Genomic DNA, 19,328 nt, shown 5'->3' on the forward strand with positions numbered 1-19,328 from the left:
TTTTTTAATGTAGGGAACATCATAATAAAAGTTGAAATTCAATAGGACAAATGGAGGTGAACATATCTTTATGAAAATGCACAGCCTGTTCCCAGTTTCAATCGGCTCAGGAATGGAATGAATGATGCCCCCATCTAGCGGCGAGGATAGAAACTACGTCAGCTGCCGAAGCCTGTCGCACTCCCCTGCGGCAATGATTAATGACCGACAGATGAAATGATATTGGAGAGAGTTGCCAGAATGAAAGATGACGGGGAAAACCAAAGTGCCTAGAGAAAAACCAGTCTGCCTCCGCTTTGTCCAGCACAAATATCACATGGAGTGACAGGGATTTAAACCACGAAACCGAGTGGTGGGAGGCTGGTGTGCTGCCACCTGAGCCACGCAGGCACCACAAACATGTCTTTATACAAAGAGGAAATAGGAATTGGAATAATTTACCAAGGGAAGCCATTCAATAAACTTCAGTTCTTTGAAATCATTTACGAAAAGCCAAGGGAAGCAATTGATAGTGAATCTGCCACCTCAGTGACAACCCTAAATGAGGATCAGTGGCGACTAATTTATTTCATAAGTGGCTTGATTTTTATGAATCTCTGGCACTTAAATTTGCTTGTGAGGATGCACCCTTAGTCGTTTAAAAGCATGTTGTCAACAAGCAAAACAGATATTTCTACACTCATGAACCACCACTGCTGGAACTAATTCTGGAGTACATATTGCAATTCACTTTGCTTGTATAGGATGGTCTTTCACAGTCCCAGACTCTATGAAACAGTGGATAGCGTTATATACAAACATCTTAGAAAGGGTCAACTCCTGGAGCATCTTAAAACCTCAGCTGCTGTCTTGTCCGACCCATTGGCTGAATGGTCAGCGTACTGGCCTTCCGTTCAGAGGGTCCCGGGTTCGATTCCTGGCCAGGTCGAAGTTTTTAACCTTCATTGGTTATTTCAAATGGCTCAAGGGCTGGGTGTTTGTGCTGTCCCCAACATCCCTGCAACTCGCACACCACATGACACTATCAATCAATCAATCAATCAATACTGATCTGCATTTAGGGCAGTCGCCCAGGTGGCAGATTCCCTATCTGTTGCTTTCCTAGCCTTTTCCGAAATGATTTCAAAGAAATTGGAAATTTATTGAACATCCTACATCACAATAAAACACAGTTACCTACACATGGCAGATGCTGCCCACCCTCATCACAGGGTCTGCCTTACAATGGCTGCACCCAACTAGAAATAGCCACGCGATATAATTATTATAGCTGTTGTCTTGCTTAAATTTGCAGAACTACGACAGCTACAGGCTTTTGGTATCACCCCAGTCCATATTTAAAGCTACAATCGGAAAAACAACCACTGTCAAAAGTAGCGACAGTAAAGCTATGAATACAGCAGCAGGAAGAGATTCCTAAAACGTTGGGACATTCCTTCACAGGACAGACTTTTGATCGGGATTTGTATAAAAAGGTTTTCCTTATCCTGTTTTCGTAGCACTCTACATGCAGTCCTGTGGTCCTGTCTTGTGTTTTGCGCAGTGGTTACTTTCTTCATGTTCTTGATAAACAAATATAAACTTAATTTCTTAAGTTATTTCTTGAAAACTCACCCAGATTACAACAGAATAGAGAGTAGTATATGAATCAATGTTTTTATCGTCCACTGGTTCCTCAGCCATACGAAGACAAAGAGGAAAAGTAGCTCCCTCTCTTGTTCTTCCAGTAGCCTTCTGCTTCTTAACATCCTGGAATGAAACCAGACTGGCAAATAACATATTTTTTTTATAAAGTAAGATGAAGGAAACATGTTTCATAAGCCTTAATTCACCAAAAACTGTAACTAATCTAATATAGACAACACAGCAAAGAAAAGACCCCACATACTGTGCACAACATGACCTTTGTAGTTAAAATTTACAACTACATTTTGATATTTAGAGTATTTTGTTTATTCACTCCTTTATTCACCCTGTCACTTTGTTAACCACCCAGTGTATTCAAAAGTCACTTGTTAATTATAGACAGGTTTACTTACTGTACATTTCTCTGTACATGTCTTAAATTTTCAACCTGACATTTGCACTTTGCACTTCAACCGAGGACAGAAAGCATGAAGGCATTCTGAAAAGCAGATACAAATATACTTATCATATTGTTTCATCCAAGCTATTTTAAAGACAGCTGAAGATGACCACTAAGTGGTCGAAACATGTCCTGTATATGATAATGTTTTTAAAATTCTGCCCAAAGGCAAAAAATAAAGTATCGATTACGTCAGGGATGGCGAACCTTTTCCAGCTAGTGTGCCATTTCAAGTCCGGTTTACTATTCTCAACTGTTTACTGTGTCACTTGTTATTTTCTTTCAAGGAATGAGTACACCCCCCCCCCCCCCTTCTTAATTCCCAATTACGTTTAATAATATGTTATTTATTTATTTATTTAGTGATGTATTTATTTACTTATTTAATATGTATCTTGTAAATACATTCGATTGCATGTTTCGTGGTTGTATTTTGCAAATACATCAAAAATACATTTTTATGTATGTAAGTTTTGAGAATACTTAACATTACTTGTAAAAATATATATAATAAGCTCCCATTGTTACACACTTTGTCATTAAATATTATTAGATATAACAATTAAAAATACTAATATTGCTAATGGACTTTAAGTGAAATACCGTTCTCACATTTAGTAACAATATCATGTATATTAGGTTCGTAACTTCTTGTCTTCAATAACACACTCGAAGCACTTAAGTCTGAACCAAGACAGATTATAACTGCTGACTTCACAACATTCATTGTAGAAAATAGCTGTTCGTAGGCATATGCTGATCCAAACAAAGTAAGTAATGCTGTTGCAAGTTTCTTCATCACCGAAAACTTTTGTGAGAGGCTGTCCCATTGTTCACGTAATAAGTTATCTCTATCTGGTTTCTGGAGAGAGTATTCACAATCAAAAGCACAGTCTATTTTCACCCATTTTTCACCAAGTTGTACGAATTTGTTCACCCATGTATTGCTTTCTTTACATTCAATCAACTCATTTCAAAATGGTCAGTAAAAAATTGACCTTAATGTCACTCATTTGTTGTGCAATGTTGTGTTCGGTAATAAAGTGCAATGTTTTCTCCAACTCCCGAAATTGGAAAAATCTCTTGGAAATTATTTGTTTTGAATTTTGTGAGATGTCCACACACTTTTTGTGACTTCAAAAGTTAATTGATTTGCAAAATTTGACATCATTTCAAGTTTTACTTTAAGAGAAGTAACGTATGTAAAATTCTTTGTTTCAACATCCCTGACGAATACACGTTTTCTCTGGAATGATTTGATGATCTCAAACAATATATCTGCAGTGTGTCCCTTTCCTTGCAGTTCCTTATTCATATCATTGTATACTGCTGTAATATCACAGAGAAACATTCATTCGCACAGGCAAATAGGGTCCGTGAGTTCTGGGAATTCTCCGTGCTTTTCTATCATGACGAACCAAATTTCGTCCAAGAGTTCGACAAGCCTCTGGAGTACTTGCCCACGACTCAGCCAGCGAACATTATTGTACATTACAAGTACGCCACAGTGAGATTCCACTTCATGTAACATTTTCAAGAATTAGCGATTATTTAGAGCACGTGCAGGTATGAAGTTCACAATTTTAGTTACCACCGAGAGTACTCTTTCAAATGACTGCATACCTTCTTTCGCACATAGGGCTTCCTGGTATAATATACGATGGAACTGCAAAATAGGGTCTTTAACTTGTTCTTTAAGAAATTTCAAAAACTCATTATGAATACCCACCATCTTGAGACAATATTCTGTAAGTCAAACCCCATTTTTAATACAAGTTCTTGCTTCACATCTTTCATTATATATTTACATATTGTCGTATTTTGTAAACTCAACATTTTAACTAATTCTTCCCTTATCACATTTCTACAAGGAAATCAGACAAAAACAGCAATACTTTCTTGCAAGGTCACATCCGTGCTTTCATCAAGACATACCGGTACTGAATACACATGGGAGTTATCCGAATCAGCTTTCAATTGCACCAAAACATCTTCACTCATTCTTATTATTCTACCCTTGACAGTATTTCGGATGGCTGGCTGGCATTTCTTTAATTCTGTTAATTATTTGTTACTTGTTAGGAAAGTCTTGAATGAATGTATCGGACGTCAATAAGAAAGTCTCTTTCAAGAACTCACCCTCAGGAATCGGTTTCCCATGCTCTAATATGCAGTCAGACAGATGTAAACAACCGCACTGATATTATTTCTTGGCCTGAAAGATGACACAAGAACAACTAGTCTGTTCTGTGTATTGTTCGATTTTCTGTTAAACGAGCTCTCTTCTTTCTTCATTTGGCATGGAGCGAACTTTTAAAGGATTCATCTTGAAATGTCGCTTTAGGCCTACATTAAATTCGCGAGACACAACGGTTTTCAAGCACAGGCAACACAAAACTTTATTGCTTCTTTCTATCAGTCCGAATTCCCTTGTCCACTGTTCTTGAAGAATCCGGTCACTACCTTTGCTAAGTTTCTGTTTCTTTCGGCACCAAAAACATGTTTGTAAGGGCCGTATCCAAACGACATTCAATAAACAGTAACACACAACGAATAGGCCTGATTATTACATAAAATCAGCTTCATGGTCCGTATCGCACTTCAATAGATTCACAATTAAGTATTTATTTTCCACCTAGTCGATACAATGATTGCTTAAGGCAATTTTTAATGGTCAAAAGTGGTACATGTTTCGTATATTATCAACATCTTCAGCCACATAACACTGTTTAGATGAAAAATGTATAAAATTGACAAAGTAATGCTTTAGAGGAAGTGTCCTTAAAATTAACATAAGATTGACAAGATTAAAACAACCGCACTGATATTATTTCTTGGCCTGAAAGATGACACAAGAACAACTAGTTTGTCAATCTTATGTTAATTTTAAGGACACTTCCTCTAAAGCATTACTTTGTCAATTTTATACATTTTTCATCTAAACAGTGTTATGTGGCTGAAGATGTTGATAATATACGAAACATGTACCACTTTTGACCATTAAAAATTGCCTTAAGCAATCATTGTATCGACTAGGTGGAAAATAAATACTTAATTGTGAATCTAGGCCTGATTACGCGCTACTGGCTACCACACACAAGTCAAATTTCACTCACTGACTGACTGACTGCCAGGTTTTCGATATTTATTTCTTACACGTGAAACACTATGACTATACGATCCATGAGATATGTATAGTCTGTAGCACAAGACGTATATAAAAACTTTTAATATGTTCATGTGGCGTGCCACCAAAATCATGTTTGCGTGTCATTTTGGTTGCATAGGTTCGCCATCCCTGGATTAGGTGGTGTTTTAAATTTATTTGTTTAATAATTTGTTGATTCAAATACAGCTGTCAAAATGAACTCTGTCTCCTTCCAATTGTTGTGGACACTCTCTGCTTTATGATTACTCATTCTCTAAACAATACCACCCAAATGCGATGTTAAGATGGTCCCTTATGCAAGCTCACCGCCGAACGCTTTTCCGGTATAGTACTTCCTCAAATTACCGCTATAATAATAATAATAATAATAGGTTTTATTTATTCTGGCAAAGTTAGGGATGTACTCCCTTTCTTACACTTAACCAGTGTTAACCTAAGTAATAATAATAATAACTTAAATGTTTCCACCTTTTCAATACAATATATTCACAAGATTGAAAAGGTGGAAACATTTAAGTTATTATTATTATTACTTATATATTGTTCAATACGGACCAAAAACATGAAATTCATAACCATCAACAGTGTTAACCTAGAATACTTAACCCTTTACTGCATGAATTATTTTTTGTTTTCATTTGTTGAAGAAAATTTCAAGCTTCAATGTTCAACTTACATTCAGTGTTTTAGATTTACCAGCAATTTTTAACTGGGGCTAATAGCTTAACACTCGTATGTGATGTGGATTGCCATAACGGGGTACATATACGATTTTACATGATTTCACGCTAAGCTTTTAACATTCAAAGACCGAACATTACTGCCTACGGGCCATGGGTACGTACTGCATGGCGCAAGTACAACTTGCACGACCATAGGTCGGTAATGTCTTTGAGGTTGAGCCAGAGGTACTCCTGAAGCCTATGGTAATGTGATGGGGAGGGCCCACGTAAAATAAACAGTGGTTGGTATGCATGGATGTTGACAGGGTGGAAGGAGTACCTTTGGTTGTAGGGATGTTTTCTCTTATGTAAAAAAAAAAAAAAAAAACCATCACTGGTATATGTGTTCTGACTGTACAGTTGAAGGTGTGTCGTAAAACTACCTCTGTACACAATCTGTATTCATTTATACATGTGAAAAGTTATATGTTACCCTGAGGGCAACAGTATGCAGTAAAAGGTTAATAATAACTGCTGATGACAATATGATAATATTAACAATAACAACAGTAATAATATTAACAAAAGTAATCACACTTCTAAAAATCATATCATCATCATCTACGTAATACACATCGTAAGTAGAGTACATCTATATATATAAAATAAGAGTTTTGTCTGTACATTGCTCAGAATTTGAAGAGAATGGTATTTCGGTATCGGTCATGTCCACAGTAACAAGAAAATGCACTTTTTACTTTTTTGTAATTTCTGTCTTGTCTGTCTGTCTGTATGTATGCATGCATGTATGTATGTATGTATATACACGCATCACTAGAAAATGGCTAAAGAGAATTTAATGAAAATCGGTATGCAAAGTCAGGGAATAAGTCGCTACAATCTAGGCCATAAATAATTGTATTTACACTGATAGAAATGGTAGTTTAGGCGAAGACCTAAAATTTAATTTTCAAATATTTATGTTATTAGAGGTCCTATGTTAACGAAAATTGGTACTCAAAGCCGAGGAATAAGTCGCTACAATCTAAGCTATAAATAATTTTATTCACGCTGAGTGAAATGGTAGTTTAGGGGAAGGCCAAAATGTAATTCTTAAATATTTACGTTATGAGTGGTCCTGTCTCAATGAAAATTGGCATGCGTATTCGGAGAATGAGCCATTATAATGTAGGCCCTGAATCATTCTATTCACACTGAGTGAAATGGTAGTATAGGGGAAGGCCTAATATTTAATTCTCAAATATTTAAATTATTAGTGGCCGTATCATTAAATGCTACATAACCAAAGTTATATAGAATTAAATTTCCGACCATTTATGTCTTATACATTTTTACCGTACCGACTATGATAACATATATATTCATGAAATTGTAATACTCTTGCTAAGTCCATATCAACACCGAGCCACGAGAAAATGGGTTAACAGAATTCAATGAAAATCGTTACATAGAGTCGGGGAATGAGAAACAACAGTCTAAGCTATAAACGAATTGATTCACCCTGCATGAAATTGTAGTTTAGGGGAAGGCACCTAAAATGTAATCTTTAAATACCTATGTTACTGGTGCTATCGAAAAGTATTAATAATAATGTTATTTGCTTTACGTCCCACTAACTACTTCTTAAGGTCTTCGGAGACGCCGAGGTGCCGGAATTTAGTCCCGCAGGAGTTCTTTAACGTGCCAGTAAATCTACAGACACGGGGCTGTCGTATTTGAGCACCTTCAAATACCACCGGACTGAGCCAGGATCGAACCTGCCAAGTTGGGGTCAGAAGGCCAGCGCCTTAACCGTCTGAGCCACTCAGCCCGGCAGCGAAAAGTATTACATAACAAAAGTTATAGGGAATACAATTTTCCGATCATATATGTTTTAATCAGTTTTACAGTACCGACTATGGTAAGAGTGGTATTTCAGAGTCAGAAGAAAACTAAATGTTAAGACCTACAATATCAAAAGCGCACAGCATTGATCAACAATAACATTACATTGACCATTGTTTGCAGTGATGTTTTTTGTCTCCTTGCTGCCTCTCAACTCCAATAGATGCGATTACTGCTGCGTACCAAGTATAACAGCCTGACTGAATATTAGCGGGAAATAGCTGGGGAGTTAGAAAGCTTTCTTCTTTAGCATGCCATTCCTCTGGTTCATACATTTTCTGATACAGCTGGTACGTAACACACAGGTTCATCATAGTATTCCAGTTATACGATCCCTACTCTGACACGCTGTTTTGAACGAGCAGTGTGCTAAGGCAGAGGCTCACGTAGTAGTAGTAGTAGTAGTAGTAGTAGTAGTAGTAGTAGTAGTAGTAGTAGTAGTAGTAGTATGGCCTGCTATAGAATAACAATGTAGGCCTATTCCAAATTATAGCACCACAGTTCACTAAATAACTCAAAATTCGACCCTGAAAAGAATTGTTTATTAATTAAAGCTTCTTCCTTTTTACTTTTATTAAATTCTACATTCATTTTATTCCAAATTAACAGCGAAGAGTGGGTTTCTCCTCTGGCTTGGATGAAAAAATTGCCTCCAAGTGAGATAGATTTTTCCGCCGCCAGTGTAGTGAATTAAGATTTTCCGACTCATCGGGTACTCCTAGGAAACAGATTAGTAGAAGGGCATAGTTTATGCCGTGGGAGTCTCCACTATTCGACCCCTCGCTGCCGAAAAAGACGAAGGGTGTTCACGGATCACGGCTACCTGCGGCTTTGATCATTCCAGCTCTGGAACTTTGGACTGTTAGATCGGCAGCGTAGTTCTGTTCGTTAAAAGTGAGAAAATGTGCGGTTTTTCATTTGATCGAGTATTTTATATGATATCATTGCTTTTAATTGCTACTTTCCTACCAACATTTTTGTTAAGACCTATGTTGACTTCAGTTAGGAAAACCACAAGGTCAGTCTCTCTGAGAATCCAATCCCGTTGCGAAGCATGGGTACATCAACTAGTTAAAAATATATGAATAATGAGAATTATAACTACTACTTAAGAGAAAGTTTAGAAAATATATTAATTTCTACAGTACACTGAAATATCGCCTTCAATTGAGAGGCGAAGAGAAGGATTCGGAAGAAGAAGAAGTAGAAGAAGAAGAAGAGAAAAATTATGACGAAAAAGAAGATGATCTGTGAAAGGAGGAGGAAAATAATGATGGCGACGCAGTAGGATGAGGTGTATTCAGGTCATTATTTGATTAATCACGCATGTTTACCTAGTATTTCACCAATGGCATGTTTAAAAGCTGAGCTGCTGGACATGCTTCTTACGTCGACTGGTAAGAGATTCCATTGTCGGGCTGCAGTAGCGGTGAATGATTTTGTGTAGATTGCTGTTCTGTGTACAGGAAGGGAAAAATACATGGTGCTGCAGGATCAGGTATTTTTGTTATGGTCTGTGGAGAGGAGTTTCATGCGATCCCAGAGATAGGCTGGTTGAGAAGTTTTAGGAATATTGTGCAAAAAAGCAAAGAGTATGAAGTGTGCATCGTTCTTGGAGGCGAAGCCTCCCAAACTGTAGGTACGACAGTATGACGTGGTGAGCGAAACGAAGTCCACAGATAAATCTTGCACAAGCATTCTGAGCAGACTGTAATTTCCTTCATCAGTCTACTCTAGGCTGTTGTAAACTATATCGCAATAATCAAAATGGGGTGAAGCAAGTGATTCAACAAGAATTGTTGAAGTTTAAAACGGAAAGTGAATTTGAATTTACTGAGACAGTGTAGTGTTCCATATATTTTTCTACACACAGATATAGTTTGGGCACACCAGGACAGATGTTCGTCAAATATTGTAACAAGATTTCTTACATTTTGGCTATACAAAGAGTTCCAGAGGGGAAAGTTTGGGGTTGAAGGCGATCCTCGTTCTGAGCGACCGTCTGAATCAGTGACTGAGGAAAACATTGAAGCTGTGAGGAAAATGTTGCAGCAAAAGATGCGGTTGACATATCGGCAGGTAGAAGAGACCCTTTAAATCCCTGCCCCAGCTATTCATTCAAATCTACATGACCATCTCCATGTTAGAAAGTTTGCTCCCTTTGGATGCCCCATTCAATTTTAGAGGAACAAAGGGCACATTGAGTGAAATGGTGCTGAGAAATGCTAAAACAGTTTGAAAATGGGACTTCTCATAACGTCAATAGCATCGTTACAGGTGACGAAATTTGGCTTTATTATTACGATGTCCCAACAAAATCCCAGAACAAGGTGTGGCTGTTTGAAGATGAGGGTACTCCTGTGGCTGTGCGAAAGTCAAGGTCAGTGAAGAAAAGGATGATAGCAGTATTCTTCACTAAACGGGGCATCCTGTCTCGGGTTGTGCTAGAAACACAAAGGACAGTTACTGCGAACTGGTACAGTGAGACTTGTCTGCCTCAGGTCATCCAGGTTCTCAAGCAGCTCCGTCCAAGGTCATGGCTCAACACTTGGCTCTTGCATCACGACAATGCTGCAGCACATCGTGCTAATGTAATAATGGATTTTCTTGCATGATCAGGGTTGACTGTGCTTGATCACACTCCATACAGTCCTGATCTTGCCCCATGTGACTTCGCACTCTGCCAAGAAGTGAAGATGAAGCTGAAAGGGCGGCGTTTTGCATCCGACAAAGAGCTTCTGGCAGCATGGGATCAAGAGTGTGAAAATGTAACCGAAGAAAAGTGGCAGAGTTGGTTCAATGACTGGTTTCGATGTATGGAGAAGTGTATTGAGTGTGGTGGAAATTATTTTGAAAATGTCTAAAGTGTTCACTCACACTGCAAAACTTTCCTAGTGCCCTCTGTATGGGAGTACCACTTATGGACAACTGTGGTAACGCTGTTTAATTGAGTATGCCAAGTAATTTAGGGTAACAATGAATTATTGCTTGAGATTTTGATAGGTTTAATTCTTTTTTAAATTACAATCTGCTTTACGTCACACCGACACAGATAGGTCTTATGGCGATGATGGGATAGGAAAGGGCTAGAAGTGGGAAGGAAGCGGCCGTGGCCTTAATTAAGGTACAGCCCCAGCATTTTCCTGGTGTGAAAATGGGAAACCATGAAAACCATCTTGGGGACTGTCGACAGTGTGGTTCGAACCTACTATCTCCTGAATACTGGATACTGGCCGCACTTAAGCGACTGCAGCTATCAAGCTCGGTAGGTTTAATTTTAATCCATGATTTCTGGCCCATATATCTATGGTCATCAAGTCTTTATTCAGGTGAAGCGTTTCTGAGTGTAGGTTTTCAGGTTTGCTGTGTATATATATATATATATATCTGTAAGTCATCTGCGTATAAGTGGTATTTAGAGTGTTTTAATCTGGAAGCTATGCCATTTATATATAAAGAGAAAAATACGGAGCCCAGTACAGATCCTTGTATTCCTATGCCAACCTACGCCGATTTGAATATTCATTGTTGTTATTAAGTACACACTGCCGGCGACCGGTGAGATGGGATCTGATACACTGGAGTGCACTCGCGGAGAAATTTAAAACTATTTAATTCGGACGTAAGTATGTCTCTGTCAATAGTGTCGAAAGCTTTACTAAAGTCCAATAACGCTAGAACTGTCAGTTGTTTGTTGTCCATAGCTTGCCTTATGTCATCAGTTACATGTGTTGACGCACTGCAAGTGTTGTGTATCGGTCTAAAGCCGAACTGGTGGATATTGAGGAGATTGTGTTGAGTAAGATAGTTGGTAATCTGCTTGTGAGCTATGAATTCTAAAGCTTTTGACAATATGCATAAGATGCTAATCGGCCGATAGTCACTGACGTCCTTTGCCAGTCTTATTTTCGGAAGCGGGTAAACTATGGCCATTTTCTATATTTCTGGATAAGACCCCTGTTGCAGTGAATAATTAAAGATATTCACCAATGGATAATGTGGTGGAGAATTTTCACGCGCATTTCGTGGCCTATATTATCTACACCGCTAGCCTTGGTCTTGATATGTTTTACTGAGTCAATCACTCCTTGCAGTGTGACGAGACTGGAGTAAAATTTATCTCTGTGTGGAGATGGCGTATTATCATACGTATTCATTGTTTTCTCTTTCACAAACGGATTAATTCCCATCGGCGAGATGAAATGGTCGTTTAATTCATCTACATTAACGTTTAGTTCTTTGTTAGATTTCTGGTTATTGATGCCAAAATATTTAATAGATTTCCACATCTTCCCAGGGCATACGTCAGGTCTAATCAAGTTATGGGCGTAACGTAGTCTAGCGCTTCGAATTTTAGAGGTCGTTTTATTACGCAGTGTTTTATAAGTCTTATGGTTTACTTCCGTTGGGTAGTGCTTGCATCGTCTATGAGCAGCATCTTGTTTAGCCATTAAGTGGTGAATTTAGTCGTCTATCCACGGTTTAGGAGCTCTGGAACCTTTTCCCGTACGCACGGGGGTGTGCAGATCGTAGAGTTGCGTTACTAGGTTCTTAAATGTTGAGACCATTTCCTCTACATTATTGGCGCAATTTATCTCCATCCACGGCAAGGAAAGAGCATCTTCTTCTAATTTATCTGCGTCAATTCGTCTGAGGTCCCTGAATGATAATATTTTCGACCTTGGTTTTGGAGTTTGTAATTAGTAGGACAGGTAGATTATGTCATGTCCAGATAGCCCTGGGGCTGATGTTTGTCCAAGTTGCAGGACTTTCGCTGAATTGTTTGTTATTATTAGATCGAGAAGGGTGTGACTGCCATTAGTGTGGTGAGTTGGTCCGAGAGGTAAAATTGTCAGCTTCGAAAATGTTACGAAACTGTCGAGTTGAAGCTGCGGTACTGTCTAACAAATTTCTGTTGAAGTCTCCCATTATAATGTGTTCATAGTCTGGCAGAAGGTTTAGTATTTCAGTCTCAAGGTCGGTCAAGTACCCTACTTTCGGAGGCTTGTAAACCACTCCTAGCAAGCATTTCACTATAAACAATGTTATCTCTACAAACAAAAACTCCAGTTTATGTTCATACCGTGAAGGTGAATGGCTAATTACTTTAGGCTGAGGTCTCTGGCAACATAAGCAGCCACCATTCCACCACATTTCCCCTTGCGGTCATTTCGTAGAAGGACGTACCCGTCCATGTCAACACCTGAGATGGGGCATTTGCTGCTCAGCCACGTTTCAGACATAAAAATTGCACGGAACTGGCATGAAGAAAACAGGTTATGCATTTCATCCATGCGCGTTTGGAAAAGCGAAGACTGCACATTACAGTGAGAAACATTAAGAGCTCTTGGAAATTGTTTCACGGTTTCCTTCAAGATGGTAGCGGCTGAAAGAAGACCTGGGTTTGCTCTAGCAGCTATGTGTGTGAAGGGAGCGGTTAACGGACCAGGGGGGTAAGAGGATGGAATTAAAGGAATGCGCTTAGGCCTGCTGTCGTCAGAAGCATGTCCTTGTTGTGTTAAAAGGTATGCCAACTTCAGAACAGAAAATTAAAACTAAAACAGAACAACGAGAGGACTACGATTAAATACAGTTCAAGCAATAGTGATTACTGTAGAAAGAAAAGACAATGCAAGGCTAAAAACAATGACAGAACACACTACAGGCAAATTAACAAGGTAAATCACACAGATGAGTAATTTTAAATTAGAGGCTTCTAACGAGCGATGTTATACTTGGAAAACAGATACCTGATATAGAAAAAGATGTGATAGGAAGTGTGTTATGGGAGATTGAGTGAATGGGAGGGAGAGAAAGAGAGAGAGAGAGATAGATAGATATAGAGAGAGAGAGAGAGAGGAGAAAGAAAAAGTGGAAGTTAACTCTAGTGTATTCCTACTATGAAAGCAATGGAAGACAATATTTCGGTACTTACATTAAAAGCAAATGTAGTTCTCTAACGATGTGGTGATGGGTAGTGAAGTTTGCATATTATAATCTAGGAATATCACACATGCGGTTGATACGACGTCTTGTACCATCTGCCAACTTAAATATGACATCCCCGTGGTGAGTCCAAGTGTTCCTCAGCCCATGAACGGTGATGGCTGCCTTCAGAATTGTTAGACGAGTTGCAGTCAAGTCTTCCCATATCATGGTAGGTGTTACTTTTAGTTGACGCTTCCGTGTGAAAACCTCTTGCCTGGAGCGGAAGGACGTGAACTTCACAATGATGGGCCAAGGTTTCCCAGGCACCTTCGGTCTTACTCTGTGGCTCCTGTCAATGTCAGTTTTGGTTACCTTGGCCTCCAGTTTATTGCAGATGCTCACAACAATGTTGTCTGTGTTCTCGCCCTCACTTTCAGAAATACCAAACAGACGTAAACTTGACCTCCTTTGGTACTGTTCCAGGGAGTCGCACTTCGCCTCAACTTTTTCTTTGAGATGTTTTACATCTCTTTCGCAGCACTCAGAGTCGCTTGTTTATATCATTAACCCATTCAGCATTTAACTGGAGACTACGCTCAAGTTCTTTCACCACTATTTCCGTCACCTATCTCGCCACTGCACTTACAATACTGTCCACGAAGCGTTCGAAGAGCACAGCCTCATCCAGTACATTTCTCACCGCCTGTTCACTTTCGCTGGCACCACTGCTGGCATTACCGCTGCTTCCTCTATTAGGAAGGCGACCCATTTTTAATATCATTCTGATATACACAAAGATATCGACTAAAAACTGGTCTCAACTTGAACCCTGGCACAAGTTCCACAGATCTGTAGTTTTCCACAGCACACACTGCTTCCATTTGCTTAACACTTTCCCGCGGATTGCGTTGTAAAGCGTACTGGAGTCGCACATTGTCTCCCGCGGGTTGCGTAGTAAAGCGTAATCGACTTTCAAACCGACTTCCTCTGCCATCTGTCTGATCAACATATAACTTTTTGGAACCAGTGAATTCCCTGCGCTTCCTAGATACCACTGGCATGCACAGAATCCTATAATAAAGTGTTCTTTTATACGTTTTCTTAGATAGAACAGACAGCTGACTGAATGTAAACACATTGCAGCAACATGGCTGCTCATAACGAGTTGAATGCGGAGGATATTTGTTACAAATTAGATCAATATGTTGACAAATGCAACGGTAGTGAGTTTAAAGTTGTAGGTATGATAATAATAATGGTATGGGAAGCATTTGGGACAGGATATGAATCTGAGAGAAATCGAAATATGGCTCAGAACAGGAAATGTTCATTCAGGTACCTTTTCCGTTTAAAATATTAGGCCAACTTGCAAAAACATAATTATCAGTTTTAATTCTTCAGTTCATTCTGTTTCGGACTTTGAGCCTCTACTTAATTACATAATAGCCTATTCCAATTAATGTCAATTTATCTTCCAATCCCAATCAGTCAAAAATTGTTTATAGCTTGTATGTCCGAGAGGAAGCACGATTTGCTATCTAAATATCTTCATCCGACTGATCCCGAAAATGAAATAAATTGGGAGATTTAGGGTGAATTCCTGCGTTCTCTGTATTATCAAGAAAATAAGAGCCCCATCATGTCCAGTAATTTAGACTGACTTCAAGAACAAGCAATTTAACATTATGCACAATATTGGATGCTTCCTAATGTATCATTCTGAACGGGGGGGGGTTTGCATGTAATTAGGTTATCTCATTGTATCATTTTAGAATAACTATAGTGTCTTTTCCATTGTTACAAAATTTGAAACTGATATCTTAAGTGGTTTTTACAGAATAAATTATTTAGTGAAGGTACTCCACAACAATACCTGACAAACAAATTATTACTCTAGGTTTCGCCCGACAGTGAGTCAAAGATATTCCGTGGGAAAGGGTTAAACAGAGAGCCGATTTACTTGCATGCTTCCATAAGCAGAGAGCCTAACTAACGTGACGGGATGTTAACACCAAGATCCGTCAGTATGCCGTAGCCATCCTTTCGTGAGATACACTTTCTTGAAATACACGTGATTGAGGATTTAGCGTTGATGGAACTGAAATTTCTGGACGGTTGGTACGGGAAATAGTTTCTTCGAAGAACAGATAATGAGGGATTCTTACAGCGTGGTTTAATTAGGATGCTTGCAGGACCACGTAATTTGAACGAATAATAATACGGGAAAATGTAACTTCCGGGAACGTGTAATCGAGGTTCTACTGTAACCTTAAAATGCAGTGCATTAATCCCTCTTTAAAACCAAAATGTAGTCAAAGCTACAACAATACATACTTAATATTCACCTAAATTACCAGTACACCATAAATAATTAATTTTCCTGGTGTTATTTAAGCTAAATGAAATAAGTTTCATAATGATAGATCCGTATTGAACTGTGATTACAATAGAGTAAATTAATGTATTATTTGGGGTCCACCTTTTCAATACAAACTGTAAAGAGTTTAAATTACATAAATGATTAGGGACTAGTTTCAACCTAGTACTAGGTCATCGTCAGCCTAAAGCAAAATTAAAACACAAATACCGAAGAAATTAAACAATGTAAAGACATGTAAGTTCTCGTAAAAGTACATACCTTGTGAGATAATGTGCTCCATTAAAATCGTCATTTAGGCTGCTTTTAAAAATCTAACTTTTTTTTTTGCACTCTCCAACTTATTTTCTTCTTTATGTCCATTTTGAGTTTTCTAATTACAAGAATGTCTGAAAAATTCATATCGTCCTCTTGCTCCAAGAATTCCATTAACGTTTCAGCCGACTCCAGTGTGGTCTGAAGCGGTACACGATTGTTTGTGATGCACTCTTCTTCCCCATCTCCCTCACTTTCACTCGTCACTTCACAGCTGACTGCTGAGTTCCCATTCGCGCTTTTATTTACTGTTTCGTCATCAGTTAAAATGTGATGCCCAGGCAATACATCAGTATGAAGCCATTCCTCAATGTTACTTTCATCCACTTCTCCAAAATGATTGTTATTTACTATAGTCTTCAGGATATCTCTGATCATCAATCCCTCATTTTCATTTTCATCAGTGAACCCATGAAAATCGTAGGCGAGCTCTTCGACATCAACATACAATTTTCTCCACAATCAAGTGGTGTTCTGAGTGGTTACTTACTAGATCCCATGATTTCTGGGCAAGATAAAGCGCTTCTTTAAGATTGAGTTTTTTCCAAACTCAACCATCGACGTTTCTTCGGAAAGTAAGAGACCTAGCAATTCCCGCTTATAAGGTTGCGATGACTCCTTGGTCCATTGGCTGAATTAATGAAGTTACATTAGGTGGCAAATAGGAAACAAAAATGTTTCCATCCTCTGATTTCAACTCTGTATCAACAGTGTGAGAGGGCCTTTAATGGCAAGCTTTTGGACGCCAAGAAATCTCAAACCCGCAGAACAAACTCATTATGGAACAAAGTCCTGAAAATATCGTGTGTCATCCATGCAGATTTGTTATGACAATAATCTACTGGGACATATTTCATCACTGTTCCTTTGTAAGAATGCAGATTTTTTTCTTTACCAAACAGTTAATTTTAATTTATGGTCGCCACTAAGTGTTCGCACAGCACAAGATGGTAATGTGCTCTTTACTAGATTTGTGACCAGGAGCTGATTTCTCTTCAGCAACTGCTAGTGTTTTACTGGGTAAGCACTTCCAATAAAGTCCAGTTTCATCGGCATTGTACACTTGACCTGGAACGAAATTATGCACTTAAACTCGTATCTAAAGTTTTCTGCTGCACTGCTGTCACCACTTAGTTTTTCTCCTTCGATGTTTAATTATTGAATGCCATGCCTGTCCTCAAATCTCTGTAGCCAAACATTGGGCGCTGGTGAGGACCCTGAGATCCCCATCTTTGGTGAAAAATTTGTGCCTGCCTTGTTATCATAGGACCACTAATAGGTACACCTTCGCCTCTCTTTTGCTGAAACCACGTGAATAACGCAGCATCCAGTTCTTTTAAAGATGATGCTATCATTGCTTTTCTTTTAGCGAGTCCATGCGAACCGTCAGAACTCGCCCCAAACTGGAACACTTTTGTCTTTATTCTTCATTAGGTCCCGCACGGTTGTCACACCCACACCGAACTCTGATGCTAAATTTGAGACTAGTTCACCTTTCTTTAACTGTTCGATTATAGTAACTTTACTTTGTATGGATAAAATTATACATTTTCTTCTTACTGCAGATTTCAATCTCAACATTTCTCAGCTGTTAGAACGGAAAATAAATGTTCAGCTTTATCAGTCACTCTCGCATTTCCTTACATTGCACTACAGTACAGAATGTAGCCTACCTGTCTACTAATAGCGGAGGTTGACTATGACGGACCGCTAGGCTGGTTTCCGATTCCTGCGCCTTGTGAAATATTTACGATGATGTAGCCTGTGGTGAAAATATTTAACCTTGACAGAGAACGATATGAAAGATCTACGTACGGTACTCAAGAGATGTTACACGCTACCAAATACGTTGTAGGTATCATTCTGAAGTAGAAATGAGCAGCATACCGTACTCTACGCTCTGTGGGCTGAGAGAGGGCACATTACAGTATAATATTCATCAACAATGGAACGGATAATAAAGTTTGTGACTGCTGAATTTGAATAGCATCCCTATTCTTTCATAACAGTTAAAATTTAAATAATTTTACACAACATAAAATTACGTAGTCAAAAAATTTATTAAGTCATGTCTCCAATGCCGATTGCCTGTCTATGCGTGTGTACGTACAGTAGTTACTGTACGTTATGATCGTGGACTCAGGAGTCTGAGAGTCAACGTACAATTGCTCCAAAACAGAATACTGTTCAAGATACCTTGACATCAAGAGCCAGGCTGAGCGGCTCAGACGGCTGAGGCGATGGACTTGTGACCCCAACTTGGCAGGTTCTATCCTAGCTCAGTCCGGTGGTATTTGAAAGTGCTCAAATACGTCAGCCTCGTGTCGGTAGATTTACTGGCACTTAAAAGATCTCCCATTTCTTATTTGAAGTATTTTGTTTACTGAACAGGATATTAAACCACTTGAAATTAATGTGACATTGAAAGGAGTCCCATTCTAAAAGGGACTGATGAAGAGGAACTTATAAGTTCACGTTATATTAAGAATATGTAGCCAAGTGGATGGAAAAATGCCATACGTAATTATTTCGTAAACGTTCAAATTTTAGTAGTAGAAATGGAAAACATTTTTGTAGTGACTGGGTGGACCATATAAGAGAATTTTATGAGTCAATACAGAATCAACACCAGATTCATTACTCGTGATGTGCTCTACCATACAAACATAGGATTTCCTCAAACCTCAAACAGCTGCTTTTGAGGTCTACAGTACATAAAAGTAATGTGGTATTTTTGTTGCCTTTCCACTATCTCTTAACCAAAGTATATTGATGTAATCATCATTCAGTACCACTTATACTCAATTTATCACAAACCAATACAAACATCCTGTACACTAATGACCCTTTGGAAAACCCTCAGCAATGTTCATAGAACAAATGACA

The 19,328-nt window shown here is 38.6% G+C and overlaps 1 protein-coding gene across 1 annotated transcript in view; it reads right to left on the bottom strand.

Moving 5' to 3' along the window:
* The window catches only part of Pask (PAS kinase), a 453,665-nt gene that overhangs the window by 324,683 nt on the left and 109,654 nt on the right, over nt 1-19,328 (bottom strand). The window contains exon 7 of the mRNA XM_068229079.1: nt 1,615-1,749. Coding sequence (XP_068085180.1) covers nt 1,615-1,749 — 135 coding nt within the window. The remainder of the gene's footprint in view (nt 1-1,614; nt 1,750-19,328) is intronic.

Source organism: Anabrus simplex, chromosome 8 (genome assembly GCF_040414725.1).
Source record: "Anabrus simplex isolate iqAnaSimp1 chromosome 8, ASM4041472v1, whole genome shotgun sequence".
Taxonomy (NCBI): Eukaryota; Metazoa; Arthropoda; class Insecta; order Orthoptera; family Tettigoniidae; genus Anabrus; species Anabrus simplex.